Source organism: Acartia tonsa, chromosome 11 (genome assembly GCF_053477335.1).
Source record: "Acartia tonsa isolate MP-2025a chromosome 11, ASM5347733v1, whole genome shotgun sequence".
Lineage (NCBI taxonomy): Eukaryota > Metazoa > Arthropoda > Copepoda > Calanoida > Acartiidae > Acartia > Acartia tonsa.
In genome coordinates this window covers 45,569,820-45,596,354 of record NC_137270.1, presented here as the reverse complement: position 1 = coordinate 45,596,354, position 26,535 = coordinate 45,569,820, and the positions used below count along the sequence as shown (strand labels likewise).

Genomic DNA, 26,535 nt, shown 5'->3' with positions numbered 1-26,535 from the left:
TTCAGAAAAAAAAATGTAGTTGAAAGCAAGAAAGAAAAATCGCCTAGTTTTGATTATTGTTGTGTACATTTGTTTGACCGTTTCTGTCTTTGGTAGTTGACTTGGACACATTTGTTTAGGTAGGATTAAATTATAGTTGTTTATCGCATCGTATTATAGACAATTTTCCGCGGATATCAAAATGAAAAAATTATAAAATTTAAACCAGCTTTTAATTCCTGGTCTAACAAAACTGTTATTAATTTTTGATTTTTTTTATTCGTGGAAAATTGTCTGTAATATGTTACTATCTATGATTTTTCAGTATGGCCGAGAACTGGTTGTAATCCAGGGGATATTAATCTGTATTGAAGCCATACTGGAAATATTGTTATTATCAATTTGTTCGGCAATTTCTCTTAAAGTACCTTGTCGAGCATTGAACCCCTTCCTCCTTTTTTTCTCGAATTAAATTCAAGATAATGCGAGGGGGTAGTTTTTGTTTGTTCTTGTATTTCTTTAGTTCAAGTTAGGTTAGGTTATATTGGGTACTGGTAGTCTCGCAGGGCTCGGGTACTGTAAGGGTTAGGAATAGGACTATTACACTAGTATCATAAGTTACCCATATATATAATAATATTTTCTAATTCGTTGGCTTAACAAATTTGGGGAATTTTATCGAATTTAATTGGTTTGTTTATTATATTGAGTGTCAAAACGTTCCAACCTCTAAATTGTTATTTGCAAAAGGGGGTAATTTTGTGTATCATAATTGGGGATGTATATCAATTTATCGGCCATTGTCTTATCCCTTTAGATGCCTGGAATTATTCATTTAAAAATATTCAGGTTCGGATAATGGAAAAAAGTGACGAAGCAATGCTACCCCAGCCAACTGAGAAAGGGGAGAAATCAAAGAATTCCAAGGTCAACCTAGGTAAGTTCTTTTTATACTTTGCGCTGGTTAAGATTTCTGTAACGGCTAATATTTCAGCTATTTTTTTTATGATGTCTGCCTGTCTGTGAAATGAAAAGACTATGTTGTGCTTTTTAGTAAAGCTCTGCATTAGTTTTTTTTAATAGTTATCCAAAAAGTACCTAAGGATGTGTCTGTCGTTAAAGCTTTTTAGATATTCCTGTCCGTCCATAAGTCATAAAAAGCGAAAACCTAAAGGACGTAATTTACCTACTCAGCTGCTATTTCTAAAAATGTTAATGATAATTCCCATTTACTATACCTAATTACTGGAGCATTTTTAGTAAGGCAGACCTTTATGGTCAGTTGCTTTTTGACACTTTAAATAAAGTGATTATGCTTTAAAAATAAGGATATTAATAGTTCTTAAAACATTTTTAACAAGCTTTAACATTTTAACATTTATATTTACTAAGTACCCAAAGTTGCAAAACTTTCATTTTCAATAAGAGTCCCATTCTCCTTAAAAGTGAAAATAAATGTTCTAGGCCACATTAACCCTAAGTTGAATGACCGGATTTTTATTTCAATTTTTTTAACATTTAATTTTGATGAACTGAAATTAGTTTCCGAATGTGAACACATTTTCCTAGGTGTTTCCCAATCCTATCTCAATATTTGCTACTAGCTAAAAAACCTTCAAACTTCCAAAAAAAAAATCAAAATTTGAAAAATTAAAACTTTGAATGTATAATGTATAAATCGTTAATACATTCTAATTTTGATTTTTTTTGAAGTTTGAATGTTTTTTAGCTAGTAGCAAATATTGAGATAGGATTGGGAAACACCTAGGAAAATGTGTTCACATTCGGAAACTAATTTCAGTTCACCTTAATTTTAGATTGAATGTAGTACAGTTTTTAAAACAGCTAAATTTTATAAACAGCCAAAATTACATAAGTTTTATTTAGTTGTTCTCTTTTCGAGGAGAAATGGATATAGGATATACGTTTATATATTGACAGCGGAAATATGTCCTTAATTTATCTTGCTAACATGGTCCCCATTTATTAGTCAGCTCGTTCATCTAGTAGGAAAGGAGGGGATTAGGATCCCCCCGATCGTTACTTTATCAGACTACATGAAAATCTGGTCCAACATCCAAGTAATAATATATCGATTCAAGGAGATTTTATGAACATAGTTGATTTAGGTTTCAAGTAGTAATGATGATTTTTTTTGCCTTTTATGGACCTAAAAAGATATGGAATTTTGCTGTTAATAGAGCTCGATGGTTATAAATATTAAATCATAATTGTTAGGTAAATACTTTAGATGTTAAAATTGTAAATTAATACTTAGCTGTTATTTTTTTGCTGTTTTCTTTAGTATTTTAAATGATCATTTAAGTAGCATGATTGAATTGCATTTAAAAACAAGGGAAAAAAACATCTACATTTTAGGCGAAGCGAAAATTCAAAATATATTAATGTAAAATATTTCTTATTTTGTAAGGTTGTAAGGTTTTTGTTTCGCTTACCACTGAGCTGATTTTGTTCTCCATTTTGTGTAATCTTCATATAGGTCCCAGAATGGTTATAGGCTATTTTCTGCCTTTACGCTCTTCCTCTTCAAATAGAGAGCGGCTATTAAGTAAATAATTACACATATCAAATAAGCTTTAAACATAAACTAAATAGAACAGTTAATTAATTTTTTCTTCTTAAAATTAAACATCTGTTTAAGAGGATACTCCACTTTAAACTTTTTGGCTGTCGGTATTTTTTAATTTCCCAAAATAGTTATAAACCTGCTCTTAATATATAAGAAGCTTAACGGTATAGAATATCCATATTGGTTTAGCATTTAGCCGGATCCTTCGTTACAGACAGACGCACCCTTAGAAACATACACATCCTCATACTTTCAAATAATATTTTTTAACATATTTATCATGGCTAAATATCATGACATATATGTTATTGTTTAATCATACATAATGTAAACAATAAACATGCATTTTAAAAAAAAGAATTTTAATCATTATGAATTATTCTTATGGAACAAGGATAAAAATAGTTATTACAGGGAAGCTTAATAAAGAAGATATTAAAGATATTTGTTATTTAAATGTATAAAGAATACGTTTATATACTGAAATTGGAAAATGTAGGTTGCTACATTTATAGGTCAGTTCGTTCATCTAAATAGAAGGGAAGGGGATGAGGCAAATTTTGAAATAAATTTAAATTAGGTAGGAGGGTTGGTTGCTCTTTGTCTTTGTATTTCATTAGGTTATATTGATTTCTGGGTTGCCCCGCTGTGTTAGAGCCTCCGCCAGGGGTTTGACATTTTCTATCTAAATGTTTCTTGACGCAACAGACTAACGGACAAAGTATTTGAACGACTAGGCATAATCTTTTTTTTATAAGCCCAGGAAGGGAAAGGACTTTGTGATGTTTGTTACACTAGTCTCAAAAGTTTTATATTGAAGTTTTTTATTCGTTGGCTTAACAACTTTGGGTACTTATTGAATTTTGATTGGATGGTTCGTTAGGTTGAGTATCCAAACATTTCAACCATTAATTGTAATCTAATGAAGGGGTAATTTTGTGTTTCATAATTCGGGATATATATTATTCTATCGGTCATTGTCTTATCCCTTTATATCCCTGTTTAAACCTGTAAACGTGTGTTTTATTAAATATGAACTTGAACTCATTTTAGTTTAAAACAAGGAGTTGATCAGTGATTATCTAAAGTGGAAGTTCTATGAAAAGTATCATATTAAAAAGTAGCGGCTACACCCCTAGAGGCCTCTAGGGGTTCTTAAAGGAGAGGGGTGGGTAGTTATTTGTTCGAAACAGTAAGTAAAAAAGATTCTATTTCGAGGGAGATGGCACCACCCTCCCCTAAATAGTTGCTTATTTTCCCTGGACCTATAAGAAACTTCTCTGTAAAGGAGAATGAAAGTAGAGTCTCATTTCTTAGGGGAATCTTTAAAAGAAAATTCAGACATCTATCTTTGAAAGCAGTAAAGAAAATCATTTTGTTTTTATATTTATCAAACTTTGGGTATATTCTTATATTATATGCTTACTAGCAGTTTTACTGTTAGATATTGAAAATTTTTTAGGAGATATGCTTTGATATGATACTTTTTACGAACTATCCCTTAAGAGTGAAGAAAATGTCAATATTTTTTGTTTACTTCGGTTATGGTGAAATTAAAGGGTGCAACTGCAAAGTGATTAAAGGTTTGTTATAGAAATTGATATATTATTACTTGGATGTTGCGCCAGATTTTCATGTACTCTAATAAAGTAATTTTCGCGACTCTGGCTAAAATAACGATACCCCCTTTACCCTCATCATCTCCCCTTCTACTGGATGATCGAACTGACCAATGAATGAGGTCCATAATAGCAAATTGAATTGTCGACAAATTTTCCCATGTCAATATATCCACGTATATTATATATCCGTTGTTGTGGATTATTTTTATTATCACAGCTTCTCTACAACTAAGATAAGATATGACAATCTCTAAGAATTATTGAAGGATTTAAAAATATTGAAACATAATCTTTTATGATTGAAAAAGTAATCTATTATTTTGGAGTGGTGATTTTTCTTCTAGTAGCGATTTCTCTTGGGGTAGGGGGGGGGGAGGGTTTTAGATACCATCCATCGATTTAGTTATAAACCTTCTAATGACCCTACCAAGGACGTCCAAAGGGGGAGGTAAAGGGGTGATTACCCCCACCCCCCCCCAAAAAAAATATATATATTTTTCATTTTACCTCCTTTATTTAGTGAGATCTAACGGACATTTTGTTATTTATGTTATACTTAATTGATAATTTTCTTTTATTAATACTTGTTGGATGTACAGGTATTTTTTTCTCAATTATTGTAAACAGTTTAATAGCACATCAAGAACAATCATGTCTAATAGTAGGGTAGAAATTTTTTTAAATTGAAATCTTTTTTCCCTCCTTTTGTTGTGTACTTGTGGGTTTTGGTTGGCCATTTGATAATAAATGTGTACATATAGAATTATAATCCAGGCAACTACCTGGCCTAAGTGGCGAGAATCCTTTTCGTCTGCTAGCAAATTGCCTTTTGTTCTTTTTATAGTGACTTTGCTATTTTTATATTTACGACGCTATTTGCTAGATATTTTTTTATGACACATTTGATTTGAAAGACCCAATACAAAATTGTCCCCGCTCTGTGGGAAGAGTTACATAAAGCTCATGCCCCTCTCTATTCTTTTACTTTGATTGCCATATCATATGCATATGATTGTTGAGTAGCTGCGTTCATGAAAAAAACGGTAATAAACAACGTAATATAAATATGCATTTTTTTATCAAAGGGATAGTTCTATGAAGTGTATTTAAAGAGTTAAGGTACTTAGAGTAGTGAACTTTTATATGTCTTAGTAGAATATATTAGGCATTGGATAGATATGATTATATGTTAAAGAATTTTTAACATTGACCAGACCAAACTTTTATTATTTGACAATATCGAAAAAAGTTAAAGTGATTTGCCACATAAATTACATGAGAATGGTCTATTTTTTTCCAAATATGTATAGCCAAAAGACCAATCTCAGAGAATCTTTTTCCACATATTTCACAAGAGTTATAAAAAAATTGAACAGGGGTTCCCCTTGGGACAAGTTACTTAAAAAACATAAAAAATAACGTCTGGTTCATTATAGGACAGATTTTCTATAGATTCTCTTTAAAAAAATTAAGAAAACCGTCCGGTTTACTTACAATATACACATTATCTCACGTGGAAATACCAACTAACCATACAACATATATGTATATGTATATATATATATATATATATATATAGACCATTCTCATGTAATTTATGTTGCAAATCACTAACTTTTTTAGATATTGTCAAATAAAAAAAGTTTGGTCAGGTCAATGTTATAATTCTTTATCACAATCATATCTATCCAATGCCTAATATATTTTACTAAGACATATAAAAAGATCATTACTCTAAGTACCATACTAAATATTTTATTGATCATTCTTTGTTGTTATGTGTATTTTGTTGTATAAAAAGTTTGAAGTTCTATTAACTAGTAAATGCTATCTAAAGTTGTATTTATGACAAAAAAGTTTTTGCCATATATAACATGCAACGAAGTTGAAAATAAAAATGAAAAACTCATTTTTTAAGGAAAATCCCTGGTCAAATCTTTTAATTTTAATCAATAACTTTATATTATGCACTACTACGTTATTTAAAATAGAAAAAACTTACAGTTCACTATTTTTTTTTAAATGCACTTCGTGAAACTATCCCTTTAGTTTATCAAAGCTTCAAGATTTTTTATTTTCTTATCAATAATAGTTTTTTTTGTATAAATTGAATATTTTATCGCATATAACTTTTCAACAATTTACTTTTTTTGAGAATAAAATAAAAAAAATTTTTACACCGAGCAATATCAAGATTATCGTTAAGTACCTATACATTATTGGATTTTTTCAGTTCGATGATTTTTTTTCTTTCAATCTTTTAAAAACATTACAAGAACTACATTACGTATTAAGCTATTCCCGTTCGTTTGCTTTACTCTTCTTAATGGTATTTTCAAGAGCTTCGCTACTAACAGATGTTTTTATCATCCTTGTCAAAATAGCTTAATTATAAGTATATTCTTTCCAGTCTGGCTTCGGAACTGCTTAATATTCGCAGTATTAGAACCGGCTCTCATCCTTACTATTCGCGGAAAGCTGTCTACAATACGATACGATAAAAAAAATATTAATATTTTTAGATCCCGATTGGTTGAGCCGCGACTATGGAAAACGAGGAGAGTATTGGATGGACCAGGAGGAAACTCCCACAAAAAGGGTAAGTAAAGCTTTTAGCAAACCTGATTAGTTACTTAGTCTCTAGCCTCTAGGGTTGGAGTGGATGAGGTCAGGAGAACAACATAAAACCAACCTAGGACGTTTATAAAGCTTCACTAAAAAGTATAACCTAATTAGACAAGCAAAATCCGAGTTCTTGAGCTTATGACAAAAAGCCTTATTACTTTATATTAAAGGATAAGGGAGAGGGATTTCTGTGCTCTACTAGGCACTATGAGGGAAAATACTGAGATTTTTTTTCTTTAGTAAAAGAAAATGATTAATTTATTGAGATAAAATTGTTATTTATCGCATCGTATTATAGACAGATTTCTGCGGATAATTATACGATGAATTATAATTTCGTTCTGATGGCCAGGGGGACCGAAGCGCGAAATAAAAAACTATTAATCGTATGATTTGATTTTATTATTTGATGCTATACATGATATTTCATAGTTGCTTAAAACTGGTTCTAATCCAGCAGATAGTAATCAGTTTCTAAGCCATGCTAGAAAATAGTTTAAATAGCAATTATTTGTTGATTTAAAGTTTTAAGATGAAAGTGCAAATCATCTGAATAAATGTCAATTCTAACACCTCACAATGGCCTAAAATTAAAAACAATTGTACAAAAATACAGAGCGAGAGAGGGGACAATGGGTTGTTTATCATACTAGTCCTCAAAGTTTAAAATAATGTGTTCGTTGGCTTAACAACTTTGGAAACTTTAGTGAATTTTGATTGTATGATTCATTAAGTTTAGTGTTTAAACGATTCAACCACTATTTTTAATCTACAGAAGGTGTAATTTTGTATATTATTATTGGGGATATACATCAATTTATCGGCCATTGTCTTATCCCTTTAGATGTCTAATATAGAAGTGTGAAAACAGGTAGTATATATTTCAAAGATTTATTTTTATATTTCATTTCAAATTTAAGAAATGGCCACAGTTAAGCCACTGTGGGCGTGTGTTCGAGCCTTGATATTTAATACTAAATCAACATTTAGAAATTCAAGTTAAAATTTCTTCACTTTAAGTTGCAATTTAGATTTTATTTGTTTGTCAAACAAAGTTTTTACTAAAACTTCAAAATGACTGAAAAAAATTATTAAGTAAAGCAACTTATATTTTTATAGAAATCATCAGGATTAGTTTGAGAAATAGAATAGTTATTTATTGCATCGAAATATAAGACATCTTTCAGAAGATATTAAAATTCAAAAAATTAAAGATTAAAACAGTTTTTTTTAGCTCCGAGAGGCCGAAGTCCCGGTTAACAAAGCTTGTATTAATATGATTTTTGTTTTAATAATCGTAGCAAGCTGGCTTTAATACTATATGATGAAAAGTTTTTCAGTGGCTTAGGAAAAACTCTATTCCGGCGGATATTAATTTTGTTTTTTTAAAGCCATACTGGAAAAAATATAAAGATTTCGTCCTGTAAAAGCTACATTTGAAATATAAAAAATGCTTCAACAATTTAGCTTGTCCTAAGTTTTTATCAATGTTTTTGTTCATATTAGTGGCTTTGTTACTTAAAACAAGGAACCCAACATCCATAAGTAGCGAAGCTAAAAAAATATCAATTTAACTTAATAAGATAAATCACAAATCTATTTTAAAAATTATATTGGTTTTTGAAGGAATCCATCTAGCACCCCAACCAATAGGCAAATCTTAATGAAACTTGATTAAAATATGTAGAATGTTAACTTAATCAATCCCTAAGAATTTCACTCATCTATCTTGAATAGAAGTCGAGAAAATCACGAAAGGAATTGATCTAGTTCCTCAATTGATAGAATGCCTAATATTGATGAAACTTGTTGCAAATATGTATAATGTGAACTTGTTGAATCCCTGTAAATTTCAGTCGTCTGTTGAGGAAAGGAGTGGAGTTAATTACAAAAACGTAAAAACGGACATAGTGAAGTATAGAGTAGCTTTGCTACCAATCATGTTGAATTGAATAATATGTAAGTTAAATAAAATCAATTCTCTATGTTTCTTTGTTTTCACATAGATCTGAAGGGTTATGACAATGGATGATAATTTAATTTAGGTCCCTAATAAGGAAAAATGAAATTACCCTTTTTGTACATTGCAATTATTGGTTAAAAAGTTTGGACAGACGGTCCTACCCTTAATGTAGAAAAGCTTCGCTTTATAAAAATGCGTTGTAAAATATTTAAAAAGAAAAGCAATTTTATTCAAACGCAATTGTTTGAAGAATTAATTTCAATATATTTAAGAATATCATATTTCATAAAATATGTTATGTAAGAATATATGTAGAATTTATATTTATAAGTTTAAAATATGAATAAAGCAAAAATACCTATTTTTATGAACTAAAGCAAATCTTTACTTAAGGATCAACGACAATATGTATACAATTATTTACTTCAGGTTGATATTGGGAAGAGGAAACGAGACTGCTGGAGTGCCTTGGGACATTTACTACTCACATTAATCATCATAGCTGAAATGGTTTTATGGATTCAGGTAGATAGACAGATAGATATAGTGATAGACAGACAGACAGACAGACAAACATACACACTGAGGCCTTGGGACATTTACTACTCACATTAATCATCATAGCTGAAATGGTCTTATGGATTCAGGTTGATAGATAGACAGATATATATAGAGAGAGACAGGTATATAGACAAACGTACAGACAGACAGAGTGCCTTGGGACATCACTACTCACATTGATTATTACAGCTGAAATGGTTTTATGGATACAGGTAGACAGATAGACAGACAAACTGACATGGAGATGGACAAACTTACAGACAGATAGTGCTTTGGAACAACTACTTCTACTCACATAGATCATTATAGCTGAAATGAGAAACAAAGTAAACAGATAGACAGATAGATAGTCAGACAGACAGACAGACAGACGACCCCAGTAACCAAACACTAGCATATAGGTTACGTAATAATTCAAATTATTTTAATCTAGGTTGTTCATGTATGGAGATACTCGCCCAAAGGGACAAGCCTGTTCCCAATTTTGTTACCAATGTTTCTGCCCTCTCTAACAATCCCTTGCCTTGCAGTAATGCATAGTCTTACCAGGTAAATCGCGTCCGCTAGTTGACAAGGTGGTCAAGGGTTCGAATCCCTGTACTAACATCTTCATTATTTAAGAATTTCCATTGCTTCTAGATAGGCTTATTCAGAGTCTTGTTTGTTCTAATGGACAAAATAAAAAGTTAATTCAACTTTTAGAATCAGTATTTTAATAGTTTTTAACTTTTTTACACCTGCGCACATTTTTGGTCTCGGTAATCATTTTCCTGACAAATATATCGGACATTTTACTTTATTTGGTCCTAAAAGCAAGTAAATTATATTCTAGATGTTATAAAGAATGCTCATTTTTAAAAGTCCTCTTTCTATAATGGCAGCAGAGAAAATGATACTTCCCTTTATAGCATTACCCATGATATACAGACAAAATGAATTATAGAGTACGGTAGTACCTTTGCTACTGAAAACTATCATCCATTTTTTTTTCAGAGGCCAACTCTCCTTCAAGTTATCACTGTTATTGATGATCCCTCCTTCCCCAGCTCTGCTTCATCTTATCCTTGTCTACAGAGCTTTAGCAAGAGTAGATAGGGACAGAAAAGCCAGAATTGTGAGAATAGCTGGAATAATTCAAGCCTGTGTTATGTCCCTACCTCTACTTATTGTTAGGAAAATACAAAAACAAAATATTCGAATATTTACCTAACCTAAAAATCCACAATTTTTTTACCCAGATGAAATCTGTCTTTTCTCCAAGGTTTCCTTCAGTCAAAAACAATTAATTTTTATTATTGAGACTAAAAAAATATCAGGGGAGGGGCTAAAATGGAATATTTTTGTCCATTATGGATTCCAAACCAATCAATATCTGTTGGATTAGTATAGGCTCTCAGCCTTACTAGGTAAAAATTTATGTATTGCATCGTATTTTACAATTTCCTTAAATATTAAAATAGAAATACCAGTATTGTTAGTATGGGCATTCGGCCCCTAATGGTTAAAAAAAACTGGTTATAATATACAATCCATATTATTTTCATTTGGGTCTTTATAAAAGCACTGGACTATTAAATAACAGGATAGGTTTAAGATTGATAAGTTTATGGATTTAAATGATCTCAATAACCGCTGCACTGTACCGATTTGGTTCTCTATTTTAGTCTTTTAGATAAACTTCACATAGGGCTTGTGATGGTTTAAGTATTGGGATGGATTAAAGATATTTTTTTAGTGACTCTCTGTCCATTCGAATACAGAGCCCTTAATACAGTTATTAATTGAATGATTACCTAATAAGTTTTATTTTTCTTCCTCGTAAAAAATGTTAATTTTTGTATGAAATATTTAGTATGAATACATTGATTTCTTCTATGTTGGAGAAAAATTCTGTGGACGCTGGCTTGTTTCATAGGTAACAGCTTTTACAGTATGGCTTCAAAACCGATTAATATCCACTGGATAAGAATTAAGAACCGTTTCGCAGTCAAACTGAAAAATTATTTATATATGACCAGTTTTCTACGAATATAAAAATGTACAATAATAATCTTTGATAGACCATGCCTTCGGCATCTCTGATCTAACAAAACTGGTTTTAATCTTGTTATTTTACATTTTTATATCCGCGGAGAGCTTTTTATAATACAATGCGCTAAATAACTATTCTCATTTCTACTTTGTCAGGCGTTTAATTTATTTGTTAATTAGCTTTCTATTTGAAACAAGGATTACAACATCAGGTAGGGCGGGAGGGGACATTGGACTGTTTATTACACTAGTTTTATATTATAACGTCTTCCTATTAGTTGGCTCAACAACTTTGGGGACGTTTTTAAAAATTTTGATTGGTTGGTTCATTAAGTTGAGATTCAAAAAGGTCTGGATACTTTTATTGAATTGTAATTCGTTTACTCAGATTCAGTAATGTCCAACTTTTCAACCAATAATTTTACCATTTTGGGTAATTTTATTTATCCTCATTGGGGATGTATTTTATATTAGTTTTTTGTCCTTTAAGATCCCTGACTTGAAAATATTCATTTTAGGCATATTTACGAGAATAAGCTTCAGTTTGCGGCCACTACAATCAGTTTTCTTAACCTTCTTATAGCAGCTTACAGATATAATGAAAGATTAACAAGTAAGTAGATAGATAGATAGATTAATAGATAGATAGATGGATAGATGGATAGATAGACTTCAATCAGTTTTTTCTTAATATTCTTATAGCAGCTTATAGCTATAATGAGAGATTAACTATTAAGTAGATAGATAGATAGATAGATTAATAGATAGATAGATGGATAGATAGACTTCAATCAGTTTTTTCTTAATATTCTTATAGCAGCTTATAGGTATAATGAGAGATTAACTATTAAGTAGATAGAAAGATAGACAGATTAATAGATAAATAGATAGATAGACTACATTCAGTTTTCTTAATCTTCTTATAGCAGCTTATAGATATAATAAGAGTTAAAAAGGTAAGTAGATAGATAAATAGATAAATTTATAGATAATGGATAGATAGACTACAATCAGTTTTCTTAACCTTCTTATAGCAGCTTATAGATATAATGAAAGATTAACAAGTAAGTAGTTAGATAGATAAATTTTAAAAGAGACGGGCATTTGCCTTGAAGATACTGATTGAATCACAATTCCCTCATATAATTCTAATGGGCTCAAATTGATCATTATAAACAAACAAGCGGACAAAGAAAGTTATAGAGTAGATTAAATATTGATCAGAGAATTATATCAGAGCAGCCTAGAAAATATAAAACTTTTTATAAAGCAGGAGATATCCTATTTTATAAAGTAGTAAGGTTTTTTTGTCTGAAGCTTGAGATCTCGAAAGACTACTTAACCATTTGGTTTCTATATTTTAGGTAAGCTTCGCATAGGTCCTTTTGGTGGTTTTAGGCTATTTTATTTTCATAATTCTTTGGATGGTTTAAAGCTTTTTAAAAGCGAAGCTTTTCTATAATTAGGGTCGGTCCGTCCGTCCGTCCGTAACGGATAGCTTTTTTCGTTAATTTAGACATGTTAGAATTGTCCTATCGATTTCAAATTTTGCATGATGATTCCTTTAGTAGTTAGGTACGATTTAGAAAGCGTAGCAACTCTATAATCATTACCAAAATGTCCGTACGTCCATTTGAAACATGTTGATTTTTTTTACTTTTTTAAATAGCTTTTTTCGTTAATTTAGGCATGTTATAATTGTCCTATCGATTTCAAATTTTCATGGTGATTCCTGTAATAGTTAGGTACGAGTTAGAAAGCGTAGCAACTCTATAATCATTACCAGAATGTCCGTACGTCCATTTTAAAAATGTTTAAAACATTTTGAACAACAAATTTGTATGTGACCTAATTATCCGATTGGTCTGATTTTTGGTAAACTGATTCCTGGGACAACAAAGTACAATATTATAAGCGAAGAAATTCTATAATCAAGTCCTAAAAATGTAAGTATGTCCATAATCATTATCCTGTATCAAGCAGTTTTTCAACAAATTTACTTACAATTTTGCTTTGACTCTTATACATTCGCATTCTGATTATTCAGTTCTGACATTATACAAGTATGATGTCCGTTTGTCCTACCGTTTCAGAGCTTCGCTTTTATGGATGTTGTCATCCTTGTTTTATAGCACCTTTCTGCTCCTTAGAATACAGAGCCCTTAGATGCTAGGGGCGTAGCGCTAGTTAGGAATTATATACAAGCTTTGCTACTTAAAACCTAATGCTCAATAAAAATGTGAAAAATGTGATGATAAATTAAACAATTTTGCAAATATAAAGTGAATGTTTTGAAGTGACTTGTCGTAGTTAAATTGAATTATTTTTGCGGGACGTGCATCTACTCTGCAATAAGATATGTACGTCATATTTATTTTTAAATTAACAAGGATGACAACTTCCATAAAAGCGAAGCACTGAAACGTTAGGACAAACGGACATTGACACATGTATAGTGTCAGGACTGAATAATTATGTTGGCTGTACTACTAATGTAAACATTAGGGTGGGTCGATTTTGGACATTTTTTTTCTGAGGCCAAAGCGGGGATCTGCAAATGATTTGTATGAGTATAATACACCTCTGGATAATTTAAAATTTATCTTAAGTCTTAAAACCGCTGACGACCAGACATTCAATTGTATAGCTATTTGTAAATGGGAGTCCAAAATTTATTGAATCAGAACTATGGCTTCATGGTGCTCCCAGGAAAGGCATTGAGGAGTAGAATCAGGAACTTTTGACCGTTTCAAAAAATCTCGTTCCTAGCCTGAGAAAATCTAAAAAACCTCTACAAATTGGACAATTCTAAATAAACCTTTTAAAATGTGGTTTTTTAGTGATTTCTAAGGCTAGGAACGAGATATTTTGAAACGGACAGGGAGCACCATGAAGCCATAGTTCTGATTCAAATTTTTTTAAATGTCGTCTTTGCATATTAATAAGTAATCAAATATATTTTTTAGTGGTCGCGTTTTAAAACTCAATATTTTAAAATTCTTATACGGTCAGAAATGTTTTTAAGGTTAATTTTATCTGTTGCATATCCCCTCTTTGTCTAATTCCGATATGAACCCACCCTAGTAAACAATCACACTTGTTCAATAACAATTCAATTATTAGCTTACAAGGATTTTTATACAAGCATCCAGGGAGGGAAGGGACATTAGAATGTAAATTATACATTCACTGGTTGGTACCCAAAGTTTTATAACTACGTTATCTTATTTGTTGGCTATTTTTTTTGTTTAGTTGTTTCTAAACTAGAGTGTCCTAAAATAAAGCCAATGATATTGATTTATGAAAGGGGTAATTTTGTTTAACATCATTGTGGATGTATATTAATTTATCATCCTTTGTCTAATCCCTTTAGATCTCTGACAAGGATCCCTCTCTTGCAATTTATGAAATTTTAGATGTCTAAACGTCAATTTGTTTTATTAAATCAGACTTAAAAACGTCAATTTGTTTTATTAAAAGCCCTCAAAAATAGTTGTTGTTTAATAATGATGTTTATCTAGGATATGAATATTATTCAAATAATTCTTAATATATAAATATATTATTTCTTTTCTACTCAAGGGTTTATTCCAGTAACTGATTAATATCCGCTGGATCAATTCCAGTACTAAGCCATACTGAAAAAGCGTGTATAGCATCGTATTACAGACATTTTAACATAAATATTAAAATAAAAAAATAAAATTAACATCTGTTTTTTAGCCTACAACTTCAGGCCCTCAGGGCATATAATACTGGTTTTAATAGTATAATTTTTTTAATATCTGCGGAAAGCTGTCTATAATACGATGCGATAAGTACTATTAATAATAAATTTTTTTTGTTGGGGGGGTTGGGGGTGTCCCACCCCCAAAGAAAATAGTTATAAACCTTCCCGGGACCTATGGGAAGCTACCCTGTTAAGGAGAACCCGATTGGTTGAGCGGTTAGCAAGATCCTTCGGTACAAACACACAGACAAGCATCCTGTTACTTTAGTATAAGGATTACAATTTTGTTTAGGTCGGCCAGTTGCAATCCTAGTTGGTTTCCCCTTCATCTTCTCAAATCTTCTCTTCAGGGTTATTGCTTTCTCTCTGCTTTTCAGGTAAACTATTTATATTCTAAATTCATACGAAGAAGAAGAGGGCAGAAAAATAGCATAAAACCACACAGGGACCTATGAGAAGCCTATCTAAAATGAAGAACTTGATAGGTTCAGTAGTTAAGATAATCTAAAGATTCAAACAAAAAAATCTACTTTATTTCATAAGAGATATGTAATGTGAATATTTAGTCAACAATTCATTTTGTATGCTTACCTGTCTATATCTTTTTGAAATTAAAACTAGATTTCAAGGTATTTTCTTATGGACTTCTAAATAATTTATGACACTTTTGGTTTATTACTGGAGAGGTTTAGTGATTCTTTAACTTAATCACTTCAATGATCTGCTTAAATTCTATCACATTTATGCCCAGTGGTACGTGTATCTTAAAAAAAAATTTTAACAACTAATTTCCAGTTTTCTAAACAGTAATTGGATTACTGTGTCCCAAAAAAGTAGGACATATGTAAGTATAAGTATTAAAGGAAATGGCATAAGTTTTTTCATGATAACTAATCTTGTTTCAGTTTGTTTGAGCCCATGTGGATAGTGCTGTGCCTGGGAATCCTGTTTGGTATGTCTGCAATTTCTGTCCAGCTGTCCAGCAATTATACCATCTGTGGTAGGATGTTCAGGTAATCATTTCTGTACAGCTATCCAGTAATTATACCATCTGTGGTAGGATGTTCAGGTAATCATTTCTGTACAGCTGTCCAGTAATTATACCATCTGTGGTAGGAGGTTCAGGTAATCATTTCTGTACAGCTGTCCAGTAAAGCATTGTACCTTATCTCCTTAGGAATCAATATTTAAAAAATCATTTGAATAGTTTGATTATATCAAATAAAAATTTTTGTCCAAAAAAGCTTAGAATCCATTCCGTTACAAATGGACATATGAACTTTCAAGTAATTATTATGGACTTGCTATGCTGTCTTAGTTGTAAATGACTACTGGAGTATTTATTCATGCTAAGTTTGAAATTGATAGGATAATTCTAACATGAGTTATCCGTTACAGACAGACAGTCTGGCACAAAGTTTTGAAAAGTTTTTAACAATTAAGAACTGACTTTGCACAGGAAAAATACAAAGCTTTTCTAAAAATTGTAGGTAGACAAATCAGCTTTTTATGAGATCTTATACACAAACAACCAGCTACCATATTAATGATATCTTGTAATATTTTTTAATTATTTCAGAGCTGTATTCGGGGATAAGACAGTGGAGGATGAGAAAGAAATCAGCATTTTTAACTCCTTGTTGCTCAGTATTGGTGGTGTGGTTATGCCTGTAGGTTATGCAGGGTGAGTTATTTACTACTAGCGTGTATGCCCCTAGAGGCCTATAGGGGCACTTGTTAAAGTGGGGGAGGTGTAAATTAACCCACCACTTTCAATTGAAGATTTAATTATAATAATAATTTGGGGTAGATTTTTTATTATGTGTGATTTCTCATGGAAGGGTGGAGGTAGGTACACTTTCCTAAAATAGTTATTAACCTTCTAGGAACTTTGAAAACCTTTAGAACAAAGAAGAACAATATCAGTCTAAATGTAAATAAGATCCTAAGCTACTGACATATTTAGACATCCTGTTTGTTTTATAAAGCAAAATCATATTTTTATAAGTGGAAGCAATCATCCTTGTTTCACTGTTGATGTTTTGTTTTAATGGATATGTTATTTCTTGGATCTTACACCCAGATTTTCATGTTCTTTAATAAAGTTAACTCTGTAGCGGGCAAAAATAATGATCTCCCACATCCCCTTCCTTTACCCCCATCCCCTCCCCTCCTATTGGATAAACAGCCCTGCCAATAAAAGTGAGGGAAAATTGCAACCTAAACTGACAACAATTTTTCTCCTGTTATAATATCCACGTATATTCTACATCCATTGTTATTTTAGTGATGTGAAGATGGGTCACGTGACCGGACGCGGGTGGCGGTTGATCCTGGTGAATGCTGTGGGGGCTGTGTGCATCCTGTGCACTGTTGTCAGCACCGCTATTGTTCAATATGTTCCCAACACTTTCTCAGGTACAAAAACTTTGGGTACTTTTAATAAATTACAGGGATTTTAAGGGATAAGATATCCTGTGCACTGTTGTCAGCACGGCTATTGTACAATATGTTCCCAACACTTTCTCTGGTACCCAACCAAGGATTTTTGGGTACAACGAGGGATATTAATATAAAACTTTGAATATTTTTTAACAAGTTTGCATGAATCTTAAGGGATAAGGCAATGGACGGTAGTAAATTGAGACACAATCTTTAGTATTTCTCAGTGTATTATACAGTCTCATGTCCCCTCCCCTTCTCCCTGGATACTTATCTGTAAGTATTTTTTTATTGGATGGTTGATTTTCTCCCCTAGTGAAAATCAAAAGCCTCCAAATAAAAATAACATTTGCAAAATAGTACTTAATGTGTAAATGATATTTACTTTTTTATACATACTATATAATTTTAGTTTGTCTTAGAATTACCCAGAGATGGTATTTTCTATTTTTAGTTAAAGCCTTGGTGAGCACCTTTCTTGCCATGAATGAGATTGAGATATCTGTGCGGACAGGAGGGAAAGAGATCTCCATGCAAATGCCTAAAACCCAAATTCAAGTCATTGCAGGTAAAACTTTTTGGTTGTATACAAATTCTCAAAGTATATTTTAATATGCAATGGGTGTTATATAACGCTTAGTATCACTCCTTTGTCTGAATGTCTTGCTGTATTGCTTGTTTTTTCTTGTAACTATTGTAGAATATAGTCAGACACTTGTTCAGTGTTCACTTATCATCCAAAACTGTACCTTGGCGTGAAAGGTTCATAAGTGTTTAAAGAAACCAATGTAATTTCTCTAAAAATATTTTAAGATTTTTTAATTGTTTTATTTTTGGACATTTTTTATGGTTCTTTCAAACAAAGTGGCTGGTTAATGAGTATTGATAAGGCTATCTAATTTGTAAAAAATAAATTGAAAATATGGGGTAGGAATATCACTGCTTCTTTTTATTAACTGTTCTCTAATTTATTTAAAAATTTCAGATGGTCCTGCTCAAGCCACATTCTCAGTGAGCCAGCATGATGACATTCTCATGTCCTACATTGTACCAACATTCCTCTGTTTACTAGTGCTACCGTTTACCATACTAAGGATACTCCTAATAGGTAGGATATTCTCATGACATACATTGTAAGTACCAACATTTCTTTGTCTTCTAGTGCTACCATTTACCATACTCCGGATACTCTTAATAGGTAAGATATTCTCATGTCCTATATTGTACCAACATTCCTTTGTCTTCTAGTGCTACCATTTACCATACTAAGGATACTCTTAATAGGTAAGATATTCTCATGTCCTATATTGTACCAATATTTCTTTGTCTTATAGTGCTACTATTTACCATACTAAGGATACTCTTAATAGGTAAGATATTCTCATAACCTACATTGTACCAATATTCCTTTGTCTACTAATGATTCTCTTAATTGGTAAGATATTCTCATGACATACATTGTACCAACATTCCTTTGTCTTCTAGTGCTACCATTTACCATACTAAGGATACTCTTAATAGGTAAGATATTCTCATAACCTACATTGTACCAATATTCCTTTGTCTACTAATGATTCTCTTAATTGGTAAGATATTCTCATGACATACATTGTACCAACATTCCTTTGTCTTCTAGTGCTACCATTTACCATACACACCCCTCCTTAACCAAACTTTAGATTAAAAAAATTTTCCAAACATTTGGACAATTGGGCGTTCAAATAGGACCTAGTGGTAGTTAGAATCAGTTGAGAACAAAATCCTAGCCGTTCCTTCTTGCCAGATATCGCCATTTTAAGATTTTAAGTAAAATTACACTAATTATCCAAATAAAAACTTAAATCTTCTTTCAATTTTTTAGTATAATTTTAGTGAGACAGCCCTAAAACAGAGTATCTTTGCTCCTGTGGCCAAACTGACTGCCTGGAGTACCTAACAGAGAGTGCCTTTATTTGTTAACACAAGTAGGGATTCGAACCCATTCCCAAAACTAACCAAGGTGGAATAGCTGTGTATTACAGCATGAGGTCAGAATTTTCACCACTGACAGATGGAAGACAAGGCCTATCCTAATAAGAAACAGGATCATTCACCCACATGCACCAGTGGAGCACCTTGGAGGTCTGCACCACATGTTTTCTGGTGTGTTGTTCACCTGCACCCATGGATTGGGCAGGTTGAGACCTAATGGTGCCCTCAGACACCCATTAACCCTGCCATTTATGCCAAGCTTAGTATAATGTCACACACCTGTCTCCTGAAATAGGCTGTAAGATGCCCCCTGCCAATCACAGAACAGCACAGCTGCCATGGAAGGATAGCTGCAGGTGGTGGGCCGCATACCTTTACTCAAGATGCAAGTTAGTTCTATTCTGATCTTGATCCTCCAGGAGATCATGGTAGTGTGCATCTTGAACTATGCCCTGAGCCTGGGAGGGTTCTTTCTGAAGGAGTTGTGGACATCATAACTGTTTGACAAACTCGAGCTGATGGTATGGATCAATAGGGAGAGTAGCCATGGTCGCCCCCACTCACATTAAGCAAGTGGTCCCAGCAATGCCAAGCCTGGGGAAGGCCCATGGCCCCTCCCACAACCAGCTGCTGAAGACAAGAAGCCATCTAGCTGTAAATCAACTGTCTGGCTAGGGCAGCTTTCATGGGGCCACAGCCCATGTCCCCATCGACTTCCATGAGGTCAAGGAGCACCTGTTCAGAGCTCACCGTTGAACAGGATATGGGTAGCGTGAAGTTCTTGGCCATTCCCATTAAGATAGGGGCCAGGGCCCCCACAGAAGGTGAAACTGGACAGGGCATAGTTCAAATGCACAACACCATGTCTCCAGGAGGATCAAGATCAGGGTAGAGCTAACTTGCATCTTGATTGAAGGTATGTGGCCTACCACCTGCAGCTATCCTTTCATGGTGGCTGTGCTGATCTGTAATTGGCAGGGGAGCATCTTGGTCAGCTCTAAAATGACCTCATGAAATTTGATGGGGACAAGGGCTGTGGCTTCATGAAAGCTGCCCTGGCCAGACAGTTGATTGTACGACTAGAGTGCTTCTTGTCTTCAGCTGCTGTTTGTGGGAGGGGCCCTGGGCCTTCCCCAGGGTTGGCAGGGCTAGGACCACTTGCTTAATGTGAGTTGGGGCGACCATGGTTACTCTTCCTATTGATCCATACCATCAGCTCGGGTTTGTCAAACAGTTATGGTGTCCCCAACTCCCTCAGAAAGAGCCCTCCCAGGCTCAAGGCATAGTTCAAGATGGAGGATCAAGTTCAGAATAGGGCTAACTTGCATCTTGAGTGAAGGTATGCAGCCCAGCACCTGCAGCTATCCTTCCATGGCAGCTGTGCTGATCTGTGATTGGCAGGGGAGCGTCTCATGGACAGGGCACACGCCAGGTGTGTGACATGACATCACTCTGAGCTTGGCCCAAATGGCAGGGTTAATGGGAGCCTGAGGGCACCATTGGGTCTCAACTGCCCAATCTTTGGGTTCAGGTGAACAACACCCCAGAAAACATGTGGTGCAGACCTCCAAGGTGCTCCACTGGGGCCTGTGGGTGAATGATCGGGTTTGTCCATGCCTTCCATCTGTCAGTGGTGAAAATACTGACCTCATGCTGTATTACACAGCTATTCCACTTTGGTTAGTTTAGGGAATGGGTTCGAATCCCTACTTGTGTTAACAAATAAAGGCACTCTCTGTTAGGTACTCCAGGCAGTCAGTTTGGCCACAAGAGCAAAGATACTCTGTTTAGAGGCTGTCTCACTAAAATTATACTAAAAATTGAAAGAAGATTTAAGTTTTTATTTGGATAATTAGTGTAATTTTACTTAAAATCTTAAAATGGCGATATCTGGCAAGAAGGAACGGCTAGGATTTTGTTCTCAACTGATTCTAACTACCACTAGGTCCTATTTGAACGCCCAATTGTCCAAATGTTTAGAAAATATTTTTAATCTAAAGTTCGGTTAAGGAGGGGTGTGCATACTAAGGATACTCTTAATAGGTAAGATATTCTCATAACCTATATTGTACCAACATTCCTTTGTCTTCTAGTGCTACCATTTACCATACTAAGGATACTCTTAATAGGTAAGATATTCTCATGTCCTATATTGTACCAACATTCCTTTGTCTTCTAGTGCTACCATTTACCATACTAAGGATACTCTTAATAGGTAAGATATTCTCATAACCTACATTGTACCAACATTCCTTTGTCCACTAGTGCTACCATTTACCATACTAAGGATACTCTTAATAGGTAAGATACTCTCATGGCATACATTGTACCAACATTCCTTTGTCTACTAGTGCTACCATTTACCATACTAAGGATACTCTTTTAGGCTACTTTTCTGATATTCCCCGCCTTCCCTAAATGCTAGGGGCACAGAAACTAAATAATTAACTTATTCTTTCACCTTTTTTTATCTAGTAATTTCTTTCTTTTTTTATGTCGTAGTGAAGACGACTTTTACATCATGTAAAAAACTTTAGATGAAAAATAAACTTTAAAGCAATATTTTACATGGTGGCATCTTTTTTTCGCTTGAATTCCTTTCACATACCTTTATCTCTCTTTGTTAATTAATTTCCTTATTCAGCCAGTCAGATAGATAAAGCTGGCTGCGCACCGGTATTTTTTTCTCGCTCACCCCGTATTGATCCCCTTTCTGCTAGAGATAGCTACCACACCTCTCATTGGACCGTCAACCCGGATGTTTTCGTTTTTGCCGAAGCTGCTTGGTTTTGAAGCTGTCTTTTGTACTAATCTAAACAAAGAAACTCCCAATTTTGTTATTTTGACCAGTTATTATTTTTTGCACAATTAATTTCGAAATATAATTACAATTTTTAATGAAGAACCTCATAAAGATACCTTTTTATTTTACAAATTTTAAAGCTGTCGCTAATTTAATGACACAAAAAAACCGTTAAACTCTTTCTCTTCTGTGATTGGTCAGCTGAAAATTTCCTGCGCTGTGATTGGTGCAATTGCATACTCGTGTAATCAGGGGTCGGATTCATTTTATGAAATATAACAAGTTTGATAAAATAGTTATAAAGTTATTAATTAATTAATTTTAAAGTTTCCGATATTAATTAACAAGCTACTATAAAATAAACAATTATCTTTTTTTTATTGATTATTTTTTTTAAATTATAATCTGCAAAACGAACTCGACCCCGCAACTCCTTCCCCTTTTTGTTTAGGCTGGGACTGTCGTATGGAGAGGGCTGGTTCACAGCTGTTTATACAAGATGATATAGATTCCTCCCCTTCCTATCAACATTCACAAAATAAAAGGTGACACAAATAAAATTCTCTCTCCGCTCTTCGCGTAATTTGGTTTCCCCGTTTATTATAAGTTATTATATTGAAGTGAAGTGATTTTTTAAAAGTGAAAATAGTATTTAATCATTTTTAATTTATAAAGAATTTTCTAGGCAGCTTCTATAGGTATAAATATGGCGTTTTTATTATATTTTGTTGTTAATTCATTAGTTCATATAAACTTTAAGCAATTAAGTTAAGCTTCATAATTGTTATTCTGTATTTACAAAGTAATCTAACGGGATAAGACAATGGACGACAAAATGTACATCCTAAGTGATTGTTGATAAAAGTTTGGACACTATATAATACCAGCAGTTTGAACCAATTTTGTATATCAAAGTACCCAATGTTTTAAGTCTACGAATAGCGGAACTTGTTTGATATAATTTGGTTACCATGTAGTCGAAATTACAGTCCAATTTTACCCTCCCTCCCTAAATAAATTAATCATAGCTTTAATCTTACCTATATTATTCCACTATGGCTTCAAAACCGATTAGGTATATAATATCCGCAGGATTTAGACCGGTTCTGAGCCATACTGAATAATCATGTATCGTATTATAGACAATATTCTATGAAAAATCAAAGTAGAATATCACGTCAGTTTTGCTAGGTCTTAGTTAACAAAACCAGCATTAATCTTATAATTCAACATTTTACTATCCGCGGAAAGTTGTCTACAATACGCTGCGATAAGTAATACAAGTATTAAGAACCTACAGCTAGATAGGGCACTGGAATAATAATGTACGTTAAATGATTCTAGCTCTTAAACTTAGAAAACTTGTTTGTTCATTAGTTAAATAGCAAATTCTAATCAACAAATAAAGTAATTCTGTATTTCTTTACTTGAAGGAAAAGTAGGTGTAACATAACGCCCATTGTCTTATCCCTGAACTTTTATCCATGTTAAATGGATAGATAGATATTAACCTCTCTGCTGTACGTACAGATACGCGAGTCATGGCCGTAGTTGCTGCGCTGTCCTCTGGAGTATCTCATCTCTCATGGCCTTCACCAGCCTCGTCACTCTCTGCATGGGACTTTACATATTCTGCTCATTTCTTACCCACATTGAGCCGCTAGATGGATAGATAATTGGATGATTTCTTGATTGTCTATCCGTAATTGGATGGCTACAAATAATCTACCTTCTGTAGGATAGAAAATATCTATCTACTGTTGGATAGTCTAAAATTTCTTAGTTAGAATTTATAAGGGATATAAATACTTTAATTTAAATTCTTGTTTTCAAATTATAATCTATTTTTATATTTATGAAGTAGTTTTTTCCCTTTTCTGTTATGATCGAGATGGTTGATAACTTTAAATGCTCATTTTTTATTGATTATTTAGAACCAATAAAATATTTTAACCACTCGTTAGTGTATTAAAATGTATATAGATGTTTAGCAGTCTAAAATGAAATGTTTTAAAATTCTCAAAAATGTCTTAATTCTAATGAAACTACTATTAGGCCTATTTTCTTTATGTTCAAATAAATATAAATTTTCTAGAACTGATCATTAAATTTATTTATTCCAATTAGCTTAATTAATATTATAATAATCTTTCCAATTAAACCGCTCTCTTTAAGTTGTTGTTAAAAACTGATCTCGTTTCCTATCAAAGAATTAGAGATCCACCTTTATATTTATACATTTTTATTGTTATTTTGTTAATTGTACCTTTTTTTTCAGATTTCTATATTATGCTAGCTTAATTATTTTAATTATGAGCTTTAAAGAAGTAATTTAACAATCCATTTGATAGATTTTTTTATTTATAGAATCCTTTTTTTTAAATAAAAATACATACCTATCTTATTAAACTTATATCAATAAATACTTGTATAAAATAATAAGGAGCAGAATATAGAAATAGAAAAACTAAAAATAAAATTACTCATGTGAAAAATTGACTCATTAGTTGAATATTATATATTATTTTTGTATGACAAATGTAAATAGTCAAATGATAATCATTTGGGAGAAAGATAAGTGTTCTGAAAACGAAAAGTAGATTTATTTTCCCTTTAAAAGAAATTAAACTCGTTATAATTTAAGCTTTTTAATATGTAAATGAAGATAATTTTAAATTAATATTATATTCTACTGTTCTGTTTTTTGATACTTTGTTTTCCGCAATGTAAAGAAAATTATGATTAGCTTATGTTATTTAACAAGTGTAACTTTAATTAAATGCAAAGTATGTAATGTAAAAAGCAGCTAATTTTATTGAAAGGGACAAGCATTCTGAAAACTGAAACAGACAGACAATGCTATAATAATGAACCTTTCGTGGATATTTTTTTAATATAGATATAGAGTACGTGATTAATGTGAGAGATTCTTGCATACTCTGATAAATGTTTCTCCGAGCTGGCTTTTATAAAGATGCCCCCATAATCTCCAATATGACTAACCATTCCTCTTCCCTGACCATGGAGAAACTTAATGACCAACTTCTAAGGACCTTGTTAATGGATTATATTAAACTAGCCGCTAGGCTCCTAGAAGCCTCCAGGGGCACTTAAGGTAGGAAAAGGGAAAATTCGACCTCATCCCCTTTAAAATTTGAGTTTCAAAAGAGTAAAAAAATATTTTTTGGGGGGGAGGGGGGTTAGGACTCTCTCCCAAAAAATAGTTAAAAAACATTGATAAGGTTCATTATGAATTTGAATTATAATATATGATTGTAACACCTTTATCCGTTTTCTAAATCATTAGCTGTGCTACTTGTGGACATTATTGGTCATGTTTTTATCTTCAGAATGCTTGTCCTTGTCTTGATGTATCTATACAATCCGAACTATGCAACTGAACCAATCTTATTTTCTTCTAGATATAACTTACCTACCTACCTTCAAAATAGAAAAATAATCATCGAAATACTTTTTTTTACTCAACAGCGAATTTTGTGTTCAATAAAACCATTTCCAGTATGGCTTCGAAACCGATTAATATCCGCTGGATTATAACAGGTTCTTAGCCTTACTGAAAAATCATGAATAGCATCATATCACAGACAAATTTCACGAATATTAAAACAAAGATCATAATGTTAATATCTACCAGTTTTGTTTACCCGGGCCTTCTGCCTTCGGGTCTAACAAAATTGGTTTTGATATTATGATTTTTCATTTTGATATCCGCGGTAAGCTGTCTATAATACGATGTTATAAATAACTATAACCATATTGTGCCTTTAGAAAAAAGAAATTTGTCTTATACCTACATATTTAACTATTTTTATATCTGACTTATACTATTGTTGTTTTTTAATCCGTTATTTTGAACAATCCGTTGACTTATTATAATGTAAAATTATGACTTTTTAAACCATTTTTAGAGAAATTGTATCCACGGGAAGAAAAATTAATTTGCTCAAATTAAAAAAGTGCCTAAAATTAAAAGGATGTGTTTTTTTTACATTTTTATCATGTTTGAATATTGTGATTTTAAATGAAAATCATTTTAATATTAAACCTATTTAACAATAAAAGTAACTATTTTGCTTATTTTTCATGTATAGTATAATATTTAACATTTATTTAATGATTTTTGCAACGATACGTTAATATAGGGGATGGGGGGGGGGGGGAGTAAAACCGTAAACCACAAGTAATTAGAGACATCTC

At 32.5% G+C, this 26,535-nt stretch overlaps 1 protein-coding gene across 7 annotated transcripts; it reads left to right on the top strand.

Annotated features, from left to right (window-relative positions):
* On the top strand, positions 1-26,415 carry LOC145332683 (uncharacterized). Of its 7 annotated transcripts, none has more exons than XM_080177698.1 (16): positions 1-119; positions 829-916; positions 6,714-6,790; positions 9,209-9,304; positions 9,774-9,889; positions 10,334-10,513; positions 11,193-11,255; positions 11,890-11,984; positions 15,394-15,478; positions 16,007-16,114; positions 16,681-16,785; positions 17,389-17,519; positions 17,998-18,111; positions 18,529-18,651; positions 22,769-22,862; positions 23,848-26,415. In XM_080177698.1, the coding sequence occupies exons 2-16, from the start codon at positions 838-840 to the stop codon at positions 23,987-23,989; spliced, it is 1,608 nt and encodes a 535-aa protein (XP_080033824.1). In that variant the 5' UTR covers positions 1-119; positions 829-837; the 3' UTR covers positions 23,990-26,415. The 7 variants fall into 7 exon arrangements, 5 of the variants coding, with proteins under 5 accessions (XP_080033824.1, XP_080033821.1, XP_080033823.1 ...); XM_080177695.1 differs by lacking the exons at positions 1-119; positions 829-916 and adding exons at positions 4,041-4,152; positions 21,687-21,729 and having other exon boundaries at positions 18,529-18,608; XM_080177697.1 differs by lacking the exons at positions 1-119; positions 829-916 and adding exons at positions 4,041-4,152; positions 18,785-18,827 and having other exon boundaries at positions 18,529-18,608.
* Positions 26,416-26,535: the final 120 nt, after the last annotated feature.